The 13555-nt window shown below is 42.5% G+C and overlaps 1 protein-coding gene across 1 annotated transcript in view; it reads left to right on the top strand.

Annotated features, from left to right (window-relative positions):
- LOC132247637 (E3 ubiquitin-protein ligase HECW2-like) overlaps positions 1-9450 on the top strand; it is a gene marked incomplete at its 3' end in the record, with an annotated part of 32998 nt that extends 23548 nt beyond the window's left edge. Inside the window, exons 8-9 of the mRNA XM_059720234.1 lie at positions 7511-7594; positions 9341-9450. Coding sequence (XP_059576217.1) covers positions 7511-7594; positions 9341-9450 — 194 coding nt within the window. The remainder of the gene's footprint in view (positions 1-7510; positions 7595-9340) is intronic.
- Between the last annotated feature and the right edge of the window lie 4105 nt (positions 9451-13555).

The following is a 13555-nucleotide window of genomic DNA, read 5'->3' as shown; positions in this document are numbered from 1 at the left end:
AACATATGGAGATTATGTAAAGCTTAGTACTGCAAGGTGTTAAACCATTTGAACTCAGTACAGCAAAGCCCTTTTGTATTTTGTTTTGACCATCTGCACAGGAGAGCATCTCATCTATAGTTTGGACTTATTTAATTACAAAAGTATACATTACTTAGCAATAAAACCGAATAACTGGTATCCTGGAAATTAAACACTGATGTTAAAATATGTGTTTCCAGAAGTTCTTTGGGTATGGTACAATTGAAAATTGTCAACTTTTGACTGCACGTGTATGATCATCAGGGATCTGGGTTTTCTGTTCACCATGGAAAAATGCAATAAAACATGGATTTTCTCATTTTCAGGAGAAAAACCTGGATTTTCTCCTTTAAAGGAGAAAAGCATGGGAAATGGTGGGTTTCCCCTTGCAGGCTGGCAGAGTTTGAGACAGCAAGGGGCTGGAGGCAGCGGGGTGTTTTAAGTCTTACGAGGTTTTCTTCTTTGCTTCTGAACATTCAGTAGTTTACTATGCAGAACTCGGGCTATTCTCTCTGCTTCGGCGGCTGGTGGGGGGGGGGTAGGGGTGAGGGGGCAGTCAGGCAGGGGGTTCCATGTGCATGTGTGCATGTACACACGCACATAGCTGCAGCCTGGAGAGCAGCTCCTGCACATAAGTCTGGCACATGGTGGGGAGGGGAATTGGGGCCATAGTGAGGGAGGGAGGGAGTTGGGCTGGGGCTGCTGCCCAACCTGGACAATGCATGGGGTTTGGGGTCTGGAGCCAGAATGCACAGCCACAGGGCCCAGGCGGGAAGTGGGACAGAGTCATGGGTGGCTCATCCAGAGGCCAGGGGAGACTGGCTACCTGCTCCTGCATGCACTCCTGGGGGGGGCCCTGAGGGACATGTGCCCCCCAAATTTATGCTCGGGGCAGGTGTGAGCTGCCCCCCTGCAGGCTCGGGTTCCCTGCTCTGCTGCCCTCCCCCCAGGACCTCTGTAGCCCTCCCTGCTGCCCTCCCCCCAGCCCTCTAGCATGTGAGGGGCTGTGAGTGGCGAGTGAGAGGCACCAGCAGGGCCCAGGGGACTGAGGGTCAGGAGCGAGGGGCAACAGCAGGGCTGGGGAGCTGTAGGTTAGTAATGAGGGGCAATGGCATGGGCAGGGCACCAGTATGTCAGGACTGCTCAGTGCCATAAATTAGTGGGGGCAGGAGGCAACCGCAGGTGGACCCATGTCCTGGTGAGTAAAGGGGAAAGGGAGAGCTCTGCTTTTTCATGATAAAAAATCCAAACTCAAACAGCAGAATTTATAGGTATTTAGAATTTATTTTGCTATAGTGATTGAGGCACTGGTAGGCTTCCAAATTGCTTTAAAATTTTAATATATCAATAAAATATTGTGCTCAACTGATATATATAATATAATATATTAATATATTAGTGGCATTTCACTAATATATATATATATATATATATAATATATATATATTAGTGGCATTTCATTTTAATTGTGGATTTGGTGTTTTTTTAAATCAGAGAATTTGTGATTTTTAAATGGAGAAAGCCAGGATCCCTGAAGCAGTTATTCAGGTTTTGATCTCTTATATTATGCAGTAGAGATTGCCAGTAAGCAGTGGTCTGACTTCCCAGTCAGAGTCCCATGTCTTGATCAGTGTATTCTGGCTCAGTTCTCCACATATCCTGACAAGTCTTATGATGAAACTCCAATGTCTGAAAATTAAGGTATCCACTCAGTAATCCAATAATTAGATTATAATATTCTATGTATATAATCCAAGTATTGGAGAGTCATCTTAAATTTAGTGTTGTTTTAGATTCGGGTAAATATGGTAATTAGTTCCATTGGAATTGCATTTGAAACATGAGCAAACCCATTCCTGTCAGATGATAATATAAAAAGAATTTCCAGGAAGGGTCTCTCATTTTCATTCATCTCCTTTTACTCCAATAGCAGCAGTCTGTTTTATCCTTAACTGTTGCACTGGTTTTCTCAGTTTGCAAATTGGAAGCTATTCAGAGGACCATTGGCATTATCAGATTTTGCTTCTTGTAAAACCTTGCTTCCTGGCTTACACGCTAACTTTTCACTTTTCAAGATCAGGCAGTTTGCAGATATAAAATACAAACCAAGGGACAAAAGGTGTTACTTCGTACAAGTTACAGAATACATCACTTTCAGTGTATGAGGTTGATATCCTTATTGTAAGTAGATTGAAGACATATATGTCTTTCTTTCTAACCTGTCTTAGCAGAATGAGTAAGAATTGTGTTGAACTGAAGATCCTGAGGTTTTACTCTGGGGTTAGTTGGAGAAGTCCAGCCAGATCTCTGCTCTTGCTTTACTATTTGGAGTTGATATACTGTGTTAAGGAATACTTGATTTCATGCCTATCACCTATTACCACATTCTTCAAAAATTATGTACCATGCAAAATCTAGGACTTACACTTCTATCACATCATTCCTTTTTTCTTTATAAAGGTTCTACTTCCCCTTTCTTAATCGATTCTTTAAGCCACTGAATCAGTAAGATATTTGAGTATGTGCCTAATTTGGTACATGTAACACTGAGAAGATCCACTGAAGATGGTTAAAGTTAGGCACATGCTTAAATAACTGGCTGAATTAAGGCCTTTTCAGGTAAATTATTTTCACATGTTTAACCAGTGTAGAGTTTTCCTATGACAGTATTTGCCTGTTCTATTATCAGAAGTGCATTTTGAAATTGAAATTACTATTGTAATTTAAAAATAAGTAAACTAGATCATGGATCACCTTTTTGGAAGTGTTCCTATTGCCAGGTAGCATATAAATAAACCTAACATTATTATTTGCATTCAGTTGCCTGGAGCTGGAGTTGCCTTGACATTATAAGTTACTTACAGTTGTACAACATACATGATGGAGGTCATTCTGAGCTTCTTTGTTTACAGTGGCACTTTTCCGGGTTATCTGGATTTTCTTTGGGCATGTCTACACATGCATATTAATGTGCAGCAATAAACTCTGGCACCTATCACACTGGAGTTTATTGTTCTTGGGTGCTGTGTTTACACATGCGTCCAGGACCGCAGCATATTGACGTGGGTCAGAGCAGCTTTGTCTGGCAGAGGGTCTAGGGCGGTCAACCTGCCAGTCCTGCTCAGACCCAGCTCAACATGATGTTGGAGTATGGCTTCAGTGCAGGGCTAGCTGGCAGGCAGCTCCCGCACTGAAGCATCCTCATGCCCCAGCTAGCTGGGTCCGTGTCTATGCATGCATTGCTGTACATGAAAAAACTCTGCAGGAAGATAGTACTTATATTTACAAGTACTAATCTGTTGCAGAGTGTATTAGTTTCCTGCAGCCTAATAGGGCCACACATGTAGATGCTGAGATGTTTACTGTGGAGCTAATTAGGCATCTCCACAGTAAAGGTCTTGGGTAGACACCCTCTTTGGCCTTTATTAGGCATTTCCTAATCTTTCTTTAGTGAATATGCTAAGCTTGACCTGCATTTTGTGATTTTGTTTTTCCATGAGGTCTTTGATTTTGATTAAATCTTTGGAGCTTTTGATGAGAGGCTGAACAGAGTGGTCTTTGGGAAGCAGAGGCAAAAGCTCTTGTGATTTGAATTACTTTTTTTTTGTATCTATAAAGTCTGTTTTTTTGTGCTTGTGTCTTTAATTTTTATGCTAACTAATGACTGGGCAGTCTCTGCTATTATTTTCTGAAGGGGCAACAGCTCCTGGAGAAATTTTTTGTGGCTTACCAAAGGTACAACAGCTGTTTCGTTTTACTCTGTTTTGTTTTTATATGCACGTCAGGCAAAATGCAAATGTCACTGAAGGCAAAACTCCCATTGAAATTGGTACAATCAGGATTTCACCCTTTCTATTTTATTCATTCCTAATCTGATCAGCTTCTCCCTACTACTGCTGTGACCCCATCTTGTTTCTCCTTCTCTGAATTTCTATAATTTTCTTCTTGCTTTCCCATTGTCTCACCATATTCTTATGCCATCTTCCCCTGCTTTTCTTCCTCCCCTCTTCCGATCATGTGACCTTTTGCTCATGCCTCTTTCCACCACTTCCCCACCTGCTCTTCCCACTTCTCTTCTTGCTCTCATAAATTTCTTGTCCATCTATGCTTCTCTTTCTTCTCCCTTCATTTTGTAGCTGTGACCTACAGACTTATAGAGGAAGTTGACTCTTTCTCAATCCCTTCTCTTTTCTGGGGGCCCACAGGAAGCCAGAGCAGACCCCCAAATTGGCAGTATGACCGTGTAAGCCTGGGATGAAGTGAATCAGCATATTTCATTAGTAGCTTTCAGGTGCAAACTAATTTCATCCACTCTCAAAGGGTGGCCAGTGGTGGTATCTCACGCCACAGTGCAACAGATTTCACTAGTCTAAATTTTTTAATTTGGCTCATGGCTCTTGACTCTGTTGCAGATAAGTAACAGACTTTGCCTAGCTTCATCCTGGTAAGATATTAAGGCATACAAACGTGTGTGTACATTAAAGTGATTTAATGTTATGTATGCTGCTAACTCAGGACTGTCCAACTTTTAAGCAATTGGGGGCCTCACGCCCTGAAGCCAGTCCACTGATTGCTGCATGCCACCTGGGCTGCATCAGCACAAGCCAACTGGCCCCCTGGATTGCATTGCATGTGGACACTTCCCTGCTGCATCTCATGCATGGGTGACTCCTAGTGCTAAGTGTATGTGGATGCCATGGCTTCACCTTCATCTTCCCAGCCCCAGGCTCCTCTGCTGTACCATGCCACATGGGTGCCCTGGGCCATAGGTTTCTTTAGCACTCTGGCCTGCTGGGGCAGAGGCAGTGTGTGGAAGATGGAGGATAAAGAGGGAGCCCGGAGACTCCAGCTGCTGTTAGATGGAAGCCGAAGGGCCACAAATTAAGCCCTCTTGGGCTGCATGCAGTCTGCAGGTCACCAGTTGGACATTCCTGCACCAACTTATGCAAAGAATGTGTCTACTGTGCAGCTGTTTTTTATTTACCTGCTGCCTGGATGCCAGATTGTAAGATCTCTGGGGCATGGAATAGCTTCGTGGTATATCTTGATGCAATTATTGGTAAAGGGACGTAATCTTGTGTGTTTTGGGTCTCTAGGCCCTGCCTCAATAGAAATAATAATAATAATAATATAATAAATATGTTCAAAATATAGGGTAGAGAAAAATCAGTTTTACAAATGAGAGAGTACACTTAATTTGAAAATAATCCCTTACATTTTACCTAAACTATTTTAATTTTTTAAATAAATAAGGAGAAAGCAGATGGGGAGTGGAGGATGAGTAAAAATACACAAGATAAGGGCAACACATATACAAAATTATCATTCAGGGATTTTTATGATGGAACAAGAACATTGTGCTTAACCTGCTGTTAATCATATAACTGCAAGCCCAGGATCAAATCTCTTTAAAAACCATACAGTTGAACCCAAGAGGCTGTTAAATAGTGAGGAGGACTTCAGACACAGGTACCTATATAAATTAAGCATGAATTGTACCTTAACAGGTAGTAAAAGGCCTGTATAAAAAAAACAACCTCATCAAAACTGGAGCTCATGTTAGGAATGAAAGTGAAGACATGGGCTGTCTGCATGAATGTAAAGGGTGAGCTCTAGAGGTGTGTGAAGCGTGCCCTATTGGATTCGGATTCGGCCCAAATTAAGGACAGTGATTCAATTTGTCGATTCGGATCACTGTCCTTGATTCGATTCAGCCGACTCTGAATCTGAAGATTTGATGCTGATTCAGAGAATCAGTGATTCGGACATAGGCACAGCTTTAAAAGTTTTTTCTATATACCTTGAGGTAGCAGGCACAGCTTGTGATCGCTGCGGTGCAGGGAGTGCAGAGCAGGAGCCCTCCACGTGCTCGGCAGTGAACCTGGAAGTGGACCGGAAGTACTTCTGGTCCACTTCTGGGCCTGCTGGGGAGCGTGCTGGGCCCCCTCCCTGCCACACCTTCCTGGCTCAGCGATTGGCTGTAGGGGGACCCTGGGTGCCCCTCCCCTGACCCAGGAGGCACCAGTCACCGTGCTGGGGGGAGCATGGGGGAGCCCCCCGGTACACTCCGTGGCAGACCTAGAAGTGGACCAGAAGTGCTTCTGGTCCACTTCCATGTCTGCTGCTGAGAGCACTGGGGAGCCCCCCCGTGCTCCTGTGGGACACTCCATCCCACCCCAGCATCGCAGCACTCATGAGCCTCTTTAGAGAAAACACTTAAAGGTCTCTCTATGTCTCAATCTTTCCAAATCTCTCTGAATTGATTTGGAGGGTTCCAATTTGATTCAGAGAGATTAAAGTGTCCTCTTATTCGATTTGGATTTGGAGATTTGGCCACCAAATCGGGCCAAATCTCCGCTGAATCGAATTGGGGACCAAAGCTTTGCACAGCCCTAGTGAGCTCCCTTCTCACTCCAGAGATGATCCTTCTAATTCAGGGCCGAGACAGGGTGAAGTTTGTGCTGCTGCTAGCAAGCTGTTGTCATATAAACAGTATAGCCATCTAACTGCAGCCAAAATATGTCTCGTGGGACCGGATGAATCGGACACCACTGTTGTAGAATGTACTGTAGTAGTAAACACTATTCTCATAAGCACTTGTTAAGGTGGGTTCTTTTCTGTGACTGTTTGTTTGAATTTATTTTTCATTAGCATTAGACAGCCTTTGCAACCCAGGTTTCTTTTTTCTTTGCTAATAGTAAAACCAAATTAAGAGACATTTCACATTGGAATAGTATTATAATACATGGAAGACACCTGGGCTCATTAGTGTTGAAAGCAATTGAGGCTTCAAAAGGAAGAAAAAGAGGGAGAAAAAGAAATGCAAAACCACAAGCATTGTCCTGTGTCAGAGTTCCAAAGGCACACGTGAGAGATTCTAATGAATATTCAGCCTAATAAACAACAGCATTGCACAGCATTTAATAGGCATAGAATTTGGAATAGTGACCCACTTAGATTTGGGCACAGGGTGAGAGAGAGAGAGAGAGAACAAGGTGTTTTTGAAGAATCCTTAGGACAGTGTTATGTGTAAAATCTGCTTTAAAAACACAAATGATCTTGTAATGTAGAGCTTGAATTTATAGTAAGAGGGGAAAAGGAGAGTACCTCTTTAAACACTTCATTTTCAGAATAGCAGTGTTCTCCCTCAGGGCTCAGCCTCCTGCTTTGAATTCAGGGCCACAACTAGCATTAACTTGAAGGATTGATTTTTTGTATTGGTTGGATGGCTGTGTTACTTGAAGCAGCCTGAGCTTCTGAGAGATGAGGCAACAGGCGAAACATGCTTGAGAACAAATTAGGATTTTTTGGTTGTAGGATTCTATTGCTCACATGGACATGGTGTGGCACCAAAAATAATGGTGTCTGAAATACAAAGGCATAACCCAGAGATTTTCTTGATATATCCAGCACTTTTTCTTGTTGCTTTGGTATACATTGGTGTCTTGTTTGCAAAAGACATTTTGGAACCCTTTTTTTGCATAAACAGGGAGAAGATTCAGTTTATTCGAACAGAGGGAACCCCAGGGCTGGTGCGTCTATCCAGTGATGCAGACCTTGTCATGTTACTGAGGTAGGTAGCATTGCTTCCTTACAAATGTGTGGAATGTGCTGTGAAGTGCCTTTTGATGTATTGTGTGCACCCGTTTACTTACCTTAATGTGTTTCCAGTTCTTCGAGTTGCAGCTGGGGGAGCTGCAGCAGAATATTAACACTGGCTTTACGTAGTGTTGAGTTTCTGGATGTTAGTTATTGGCATGAAGGTCACATTTGTCAGAATGGGGGGAAAAAGTGATTATCTGAGGAAAACAGTACTGCAAGAAAAATGTAAACCCGCTGCTATACAGTCTGATATAAGAATTCAATGCAAGAAAAAAAGTAAATGGGCTTGTCCTGTACCCTTTAAATTTTTTCCATTTATAGCCATTCTTAAAAGGTCTAAGTATAGATTAGTGTGTTTCAGACTTTCACACAAGTAAAGCTTTTGCTCTTAATCCTTCACTGTTCAAGGGGGTTTTCTGTTTAGCGCTGATTTGTGAGGGTCCATGTTATTGAATGCTAGTGCTTGACATATAATTTTAATATCCGAGTTGAACATTGAGCTTGTAACCTCTGAGCTGTACAGGCTGATTTTGCTCTTTTTATTCATGGGAAATTTGGTTACAGCTCTTAAGGAATGGGGAGTTACACTTTAGTAAGGCCCATTTGATTATTAATCTAGAAAAGTAGGCAGTTAAGACCTCAGTCTTCATTAGGTCCTCCACATTGTAGTCGCATTCAGAGTATATTTGAAAAAAATTGTACTGTGCTCTTCTGGGAAAATCTTAATTGTCCATAGGTAAAACATTAAAAATATTAATATCTCCTTCTAAAGCTGTGTTGACACTATTTAAAATCAGAATGAAGAGAATTAAATGAAAACACATAGAAAGTTATTATTAGTACACCAAACATGAAAAGTACATCATTTTATAACCTATAAAACTAGTTTCACTGTATTTTTATTTTAATAAAGATAGTGCTAATTATTGCCATTGCTATGAATGTCTTTTCTATTATTCGGAAACAATTATTGTAATGGAAATAAAGTAATATGATTTTTTGTAATTGATATCTCTCTTCTGTGAAAATCCAATAATTAATGCAATGAATTTGTAAAGGAGACAAATAGCATAAAATCCCCTAAAACAGCTTTCATTTGATTTTTCAGGTTTTATTTTATTTTAACCTGCCTTCTAAAATCATATAAACTAAACTAACAGGTAGTCACTGTAACCAAAAAAGGCTTTGGTTTGGGATGAACCTGCTTTGTAGAAAAATCCTAATAGAAATCATTTGTGCTAAGGAGATGCATTATAGATTTCTATGTTTTTGAAGTGTGCAGCAGAACAGTCACCAAACTGGTGAGTTATTTGTCAAGTTATCTGTAAGAATGACAGTGATGTAAATAGTGATGTAAAAGGAAAGGTGGGGTAAGTTAGGAAAGCAGTGTAATGTTCCTATATATTTTATTTAGATTTACAGAACCAGAAGGAAAAGAAACAAGAGGCAGCATGAGTTGGTAGCCCAATGATGTGAGCACTCCCATGGAGGAAGAAAGTCCTAGCTTCTGGTCCTTGCTGCTAGGGTTATTTCTGTTTTTTTAACCGATGACTGTCTAATGTAAAATATAGACCTAACCCTGGCAGTGGACTGGAACCCTCATCACTAGGCTCCAGATTGGATTTGGAGGACTTTGTCAGATGTCTGTTGCTAGTAAGCAGAATAGAGTCTTAGGTCAAATAAACACTGTCTATCTTCTCTTGTTCCTTTTTACCAGTTTGTTTGAAGAAGAGATAATGTCATATGTGCCGCCACATGCCTTACTTCATCCCAGTTATTGCCAGTCCCCAAGAGGCTCCCCAGTGTCCTCACCTCAGAACTCTCCAGGTAAATTTCATTGGTGTTTCAGTAGGTTATTTAAGGAACAATTTTGAATATTTAATATGGACCAAATCCTGATCTAAAATTCCTGTTGCCTTTACTGAAACAGGGACTTGGTCCTCTGGGAACAAAAATGGTAAAAAAAAGTTATGTGTTTGACTTTTTTGACGGTGATTATTTCATTAAAGCAGCATCAGCAACATTTTCGAGCAGTAAGCTGAAATGACCCAGATTGGGTTCAAGGTTGGCCGGCGATAGGACCCGGCTATTGCCACCACCAATGTTTCTACCTGCCTCCCAGCCACAGTGTGGCACTGGTGAAGCTCCCCGCTGGTCAGCCACAGCCTAGTATAGAAAAAGCCCCCCATCCATCGAACACCACCAAATCACCCCCAGTTTTGTAGGTCAGATCTAGTGGCTTCATGGGCTAGATCTGACCTGTGAGCTATAAATTGCTAATCCCTGCATTATAGTAACAGGTCTGGTTCAGCATATTTCTTAATAGAATTTATTTTGTAAAATATTAAATCATCCCATGAGCTAAGAGCACAGGTAGTGAGATTGAGGGCCCACTGTGGTCCAAGAGAGGTGGAAATCACAGAAATATCATAAGCAAATAAAGTAAATATAACATCACTTACTCATCACTTCTGAAGAGTCTACTGTCACTCAGTACTGTGGATACTCATATGCTCTGAAATTGCACTGGCAACTGTAAATATAGTGTGTATTTTCCATGGAATCTACTCTTTAGTCTACAAATAATGTTCAGTAAACATACATTATTTACTGATCTTATTCAAGGGCTTTTGAGGCTGTGGCCAGACATTAGAGCTGTGCGAAGCTTCAGGTGCTGATTCTATTCAGAAGAGATTTGGCCCAATTCGGTGGCCAAATCTCCAAATCCGAATCAAATTAGGGTACCAATTAAAAGGTCTGAATTGATTTGAAACTCTCTGAATTGATTTGGAAAAGATTCGTAGAGCTTCGGTGATTTGGGCAGTGCCCACCAGCTGCAGCAGGGAGCTGGACCCAGACTCATGCTGGTAATTAGGGGGTGAGATAGGGGAGGCTGGAGGAGGGGGAAGGGGACCATGGGGGGACCCCTGCCAGGCCCCATCCCCTGCCTGCTCCCCCAGCCCCCTCCCCCCGCCATGGCTTTCCTGCCCATCCTAGCTCCTGGCCCTTTAAAAAAAGCCTCCACTCACCAGCTGCTGCCGGGTGGGGGGACAATCCCCACTGCCCCACGCTGCATGGGGGGGCTCTGCCACGAGCCCCCCAGCCCCCACCCACTCCCCCAGCCTCCCCATGGCTGCCCCGCTCGCCCCAGATACCGGTCGTTTAAGAAAAAAAACAACCTCCCCCCCCCCACTCACCAGCTGCTGCAGTGGCCTTGAGGCTTCTGGGGGCTTGTGTATAGCCCCACATGCAGCAGGGGGCAGTGGGGACTGCCTCTGCTGGGCAGGAGCCGGTAAGTCTGGGCTTTTTTTTTTCTTTTTTTCAAGGGCCAGGAGCCGGAGCGGGCAAGGCAGCCATGGGGGGGCTGGGAGAGTGGGCTGGGTTGGGGAGCTCAAGGCAGAGTCTCCCACGTGGTGTGGGGCCGTGGGGGGCAGCAGTGATTGCCCCCCTGCCTGGCAGCACCCAGTGAGTCGGGGCTTTTTTTTCCAAGGTGCCAGGAGCTGGGGCCAGGCAGGACTAGGAGAGTGGGCGGGGGATGGGCCTGTGTGATTTGGAGATTCAGTTGATTTGGCAGCAGGCGAATCTCCAAATCAGATTCGTCTGAATCAAATCACTGTCCCCTGAATCGGCTGAATCCGAGTCAAATACTAGCCTCTTTGCACAGGCCTAGCAGACATCTCTTGCTAGAGAGCAGAAGACATTTTTGACCAGCTAAACTATGGCTATTTACAGGTGTTGATTTCTACCAGTAAAAACTTCTTAATGGTAGAAAAATAGCCCAGGAGCTGGAGTATACATGCAGAGCTACCCAGATGAGCTCCCCAGCCAGGGGGCATCCTGTGTCACTGCCACTCTTAAGGAAGTCCATGAATTGGTAGTCTGTCCTTTCCTCTGCCTGGGAAGGGTACAGGCCATCAACTGGCAATTAGCAGCTACTGAAAAACAGCAGCTGCCACAGACAGCCCTGGGAGAGTACCCCCATCATCCTGCCAATCAGCATTCTGCTGTAATGACAAAGCTCGAAGAGCCTTGCCACAGTGGCACAACAGCCTGTCTTGTCCTGCTCAGATCCAGGCCAGATAGTGGGGTGAGGGAGGGCATTGCATCATGGCAGGAACTCATTCTGGTGAGAGGGTTCCCCTGCAGGAGAATGACCCCCCCCCACCAATCAGCTGATTTGTAGTGAAGGAAAATTTTTCAGGGGAGGCTCCCCACAGGGCTCCAATACAGTTTGACCCTATGCAGACAACCAGGGAGCCAAGGGAGAACAAAGTGCTGTGGGATATCGGCTGTTCTTCACACCCAAAAGAAGTATACAGCCATTCAAGTTAGATTGGGAGGAGGGACATCATCTTGGTAAGAATCCAATCTAAATTCTTACAGAAGAGCCAGTTCTCTTCCTTGAAAAGACTCTTGAACAGCCATACGTTCTCTTTTTGTTCAAGGAGAAAAGCTTTTCTTCCAGCACTAATATAACACCCATTCATGGCCTATGATTCTTTACAAGCTGTAGTGTCTTGGGGCCATGCAGAATGAATTGGTGTTTTCAGTCCAGGTCTGGTAGGTTTCCTCATCATTGCAAGTGGTACTGGCATCCTTGTTAGCATTTTGACCAAAACAACCAAGCTTTGAAACCTTGATTAAGCAAAACATATAAGCACGTGCTTGATTTTAAGCACGTGAGTGGTCTCATGATTTTGGAGCTTGAATGAGGAGACCTAAATACACCATTATGCTGAGAGGTGATCCTTTCAGTTTGTGGTGACTGGCAAGATTGCATTTTTACTTCCCCATGCAGTACATATTCTGTAGAACAGAAGAGTTGAGACAAGCAAGTAGGTTTGTGAGCATTAACAGTCACTTTAAAAACATTATATAAAACAAATTTAAAAATACAAATTGAAAAAAATCCATTTGTATGCTCATTCTTTTGGGGAAAATAATGATATATTATTTAGGTAGGTTTTGTCCTAATTTTTATGAGGGGTAAGCGATATTCAAATAGGTCTGCAAAATTTTTGTTTTCTTTAACTCTCACCTTCCATATTGAAATGAAATGTTGTGTTAGGAGCAAAATCATCTAAGATAAAAATTTCAAAATAAGGTAACATCTGTTTTCTGAAGTGGCTTAGGCATTTAAGAACCCAAAGGCCATTGACAGTCAATGGACTTATAAAACGAAAAACCTAACCCACTGTAGCAGTTTTGAACACCTTAATGTAATGCATTCAGGCACAGCGGCCTATACCTGCTGTAATTCTCCAGTATTTTATTTTAAATTATAGCACTGTCATAATTTTCTTTGTAAAATATAATACTAATGCTTCTCTCATTATTTAGTTTTGTCTAGCATCGTTATATGCCAGTTTCCTATAGATCAGAGCAACAGTAACAAGGGCCTAATCTCTTTGGTGCATAAATGCTGCATACATTGGAACTTTATGAAATTGTCTGTTTGGCAGTAAGCAGGATGAATATTTTTCAAATATCTGTTTAAAAAGTTGTTAATTCAAATTAAATTGAACTATATCCTCTGTGAAGTCCATGTAAATCAATTTGAAGTTCACAAATGTTGCTGGAATTACTTTATTGGAGAATATAGTAATAGAAAAAAATGTGTACGGTTTTGCCACAGTCTAGTAAATCAGAAATGTCTTAAAGATATTTTCTAAAATTATACATAAATAAATCAAATAACTTCTTTCTGAGACCAAGCCATGAGGAGGGTTTTATCAAAAAGCTATGTACATTGAACTCCTTTCCTGAGATTAAATAGCCTATGCCCTGTCCTTACAAGCAAGGTAAAACATGAAAGCAAAGCATGTCCTAAATGTCAATAGACTTGAGCTCTGTTGGACCCACTGGGGACTTGTCACTGCAAGCATGCCACTACCAGTATCCCCCTGTTTAAATTGGAAGGTGTCAGTTTAAG

The sequence above is a fragment of the Alligator mississippiensis genome, unplaced genomic scaffold (genome assembly GCF_030867095.1).
Source record: "Alligator mississippiensis isolate rAllMis1 unplaced genomic scaffold, rAllMis1 scaffold_148, whole genome shotgun sequence".
Lineage (NCBI taxonomy): Eukaryota > Metazoa > Chordata > Crocodylia > Alligatoridae > Alligator > Alligator mississippiensis.
This window is presented reverse-complemented; position numbering and strand designations above follow the sequence as displayed.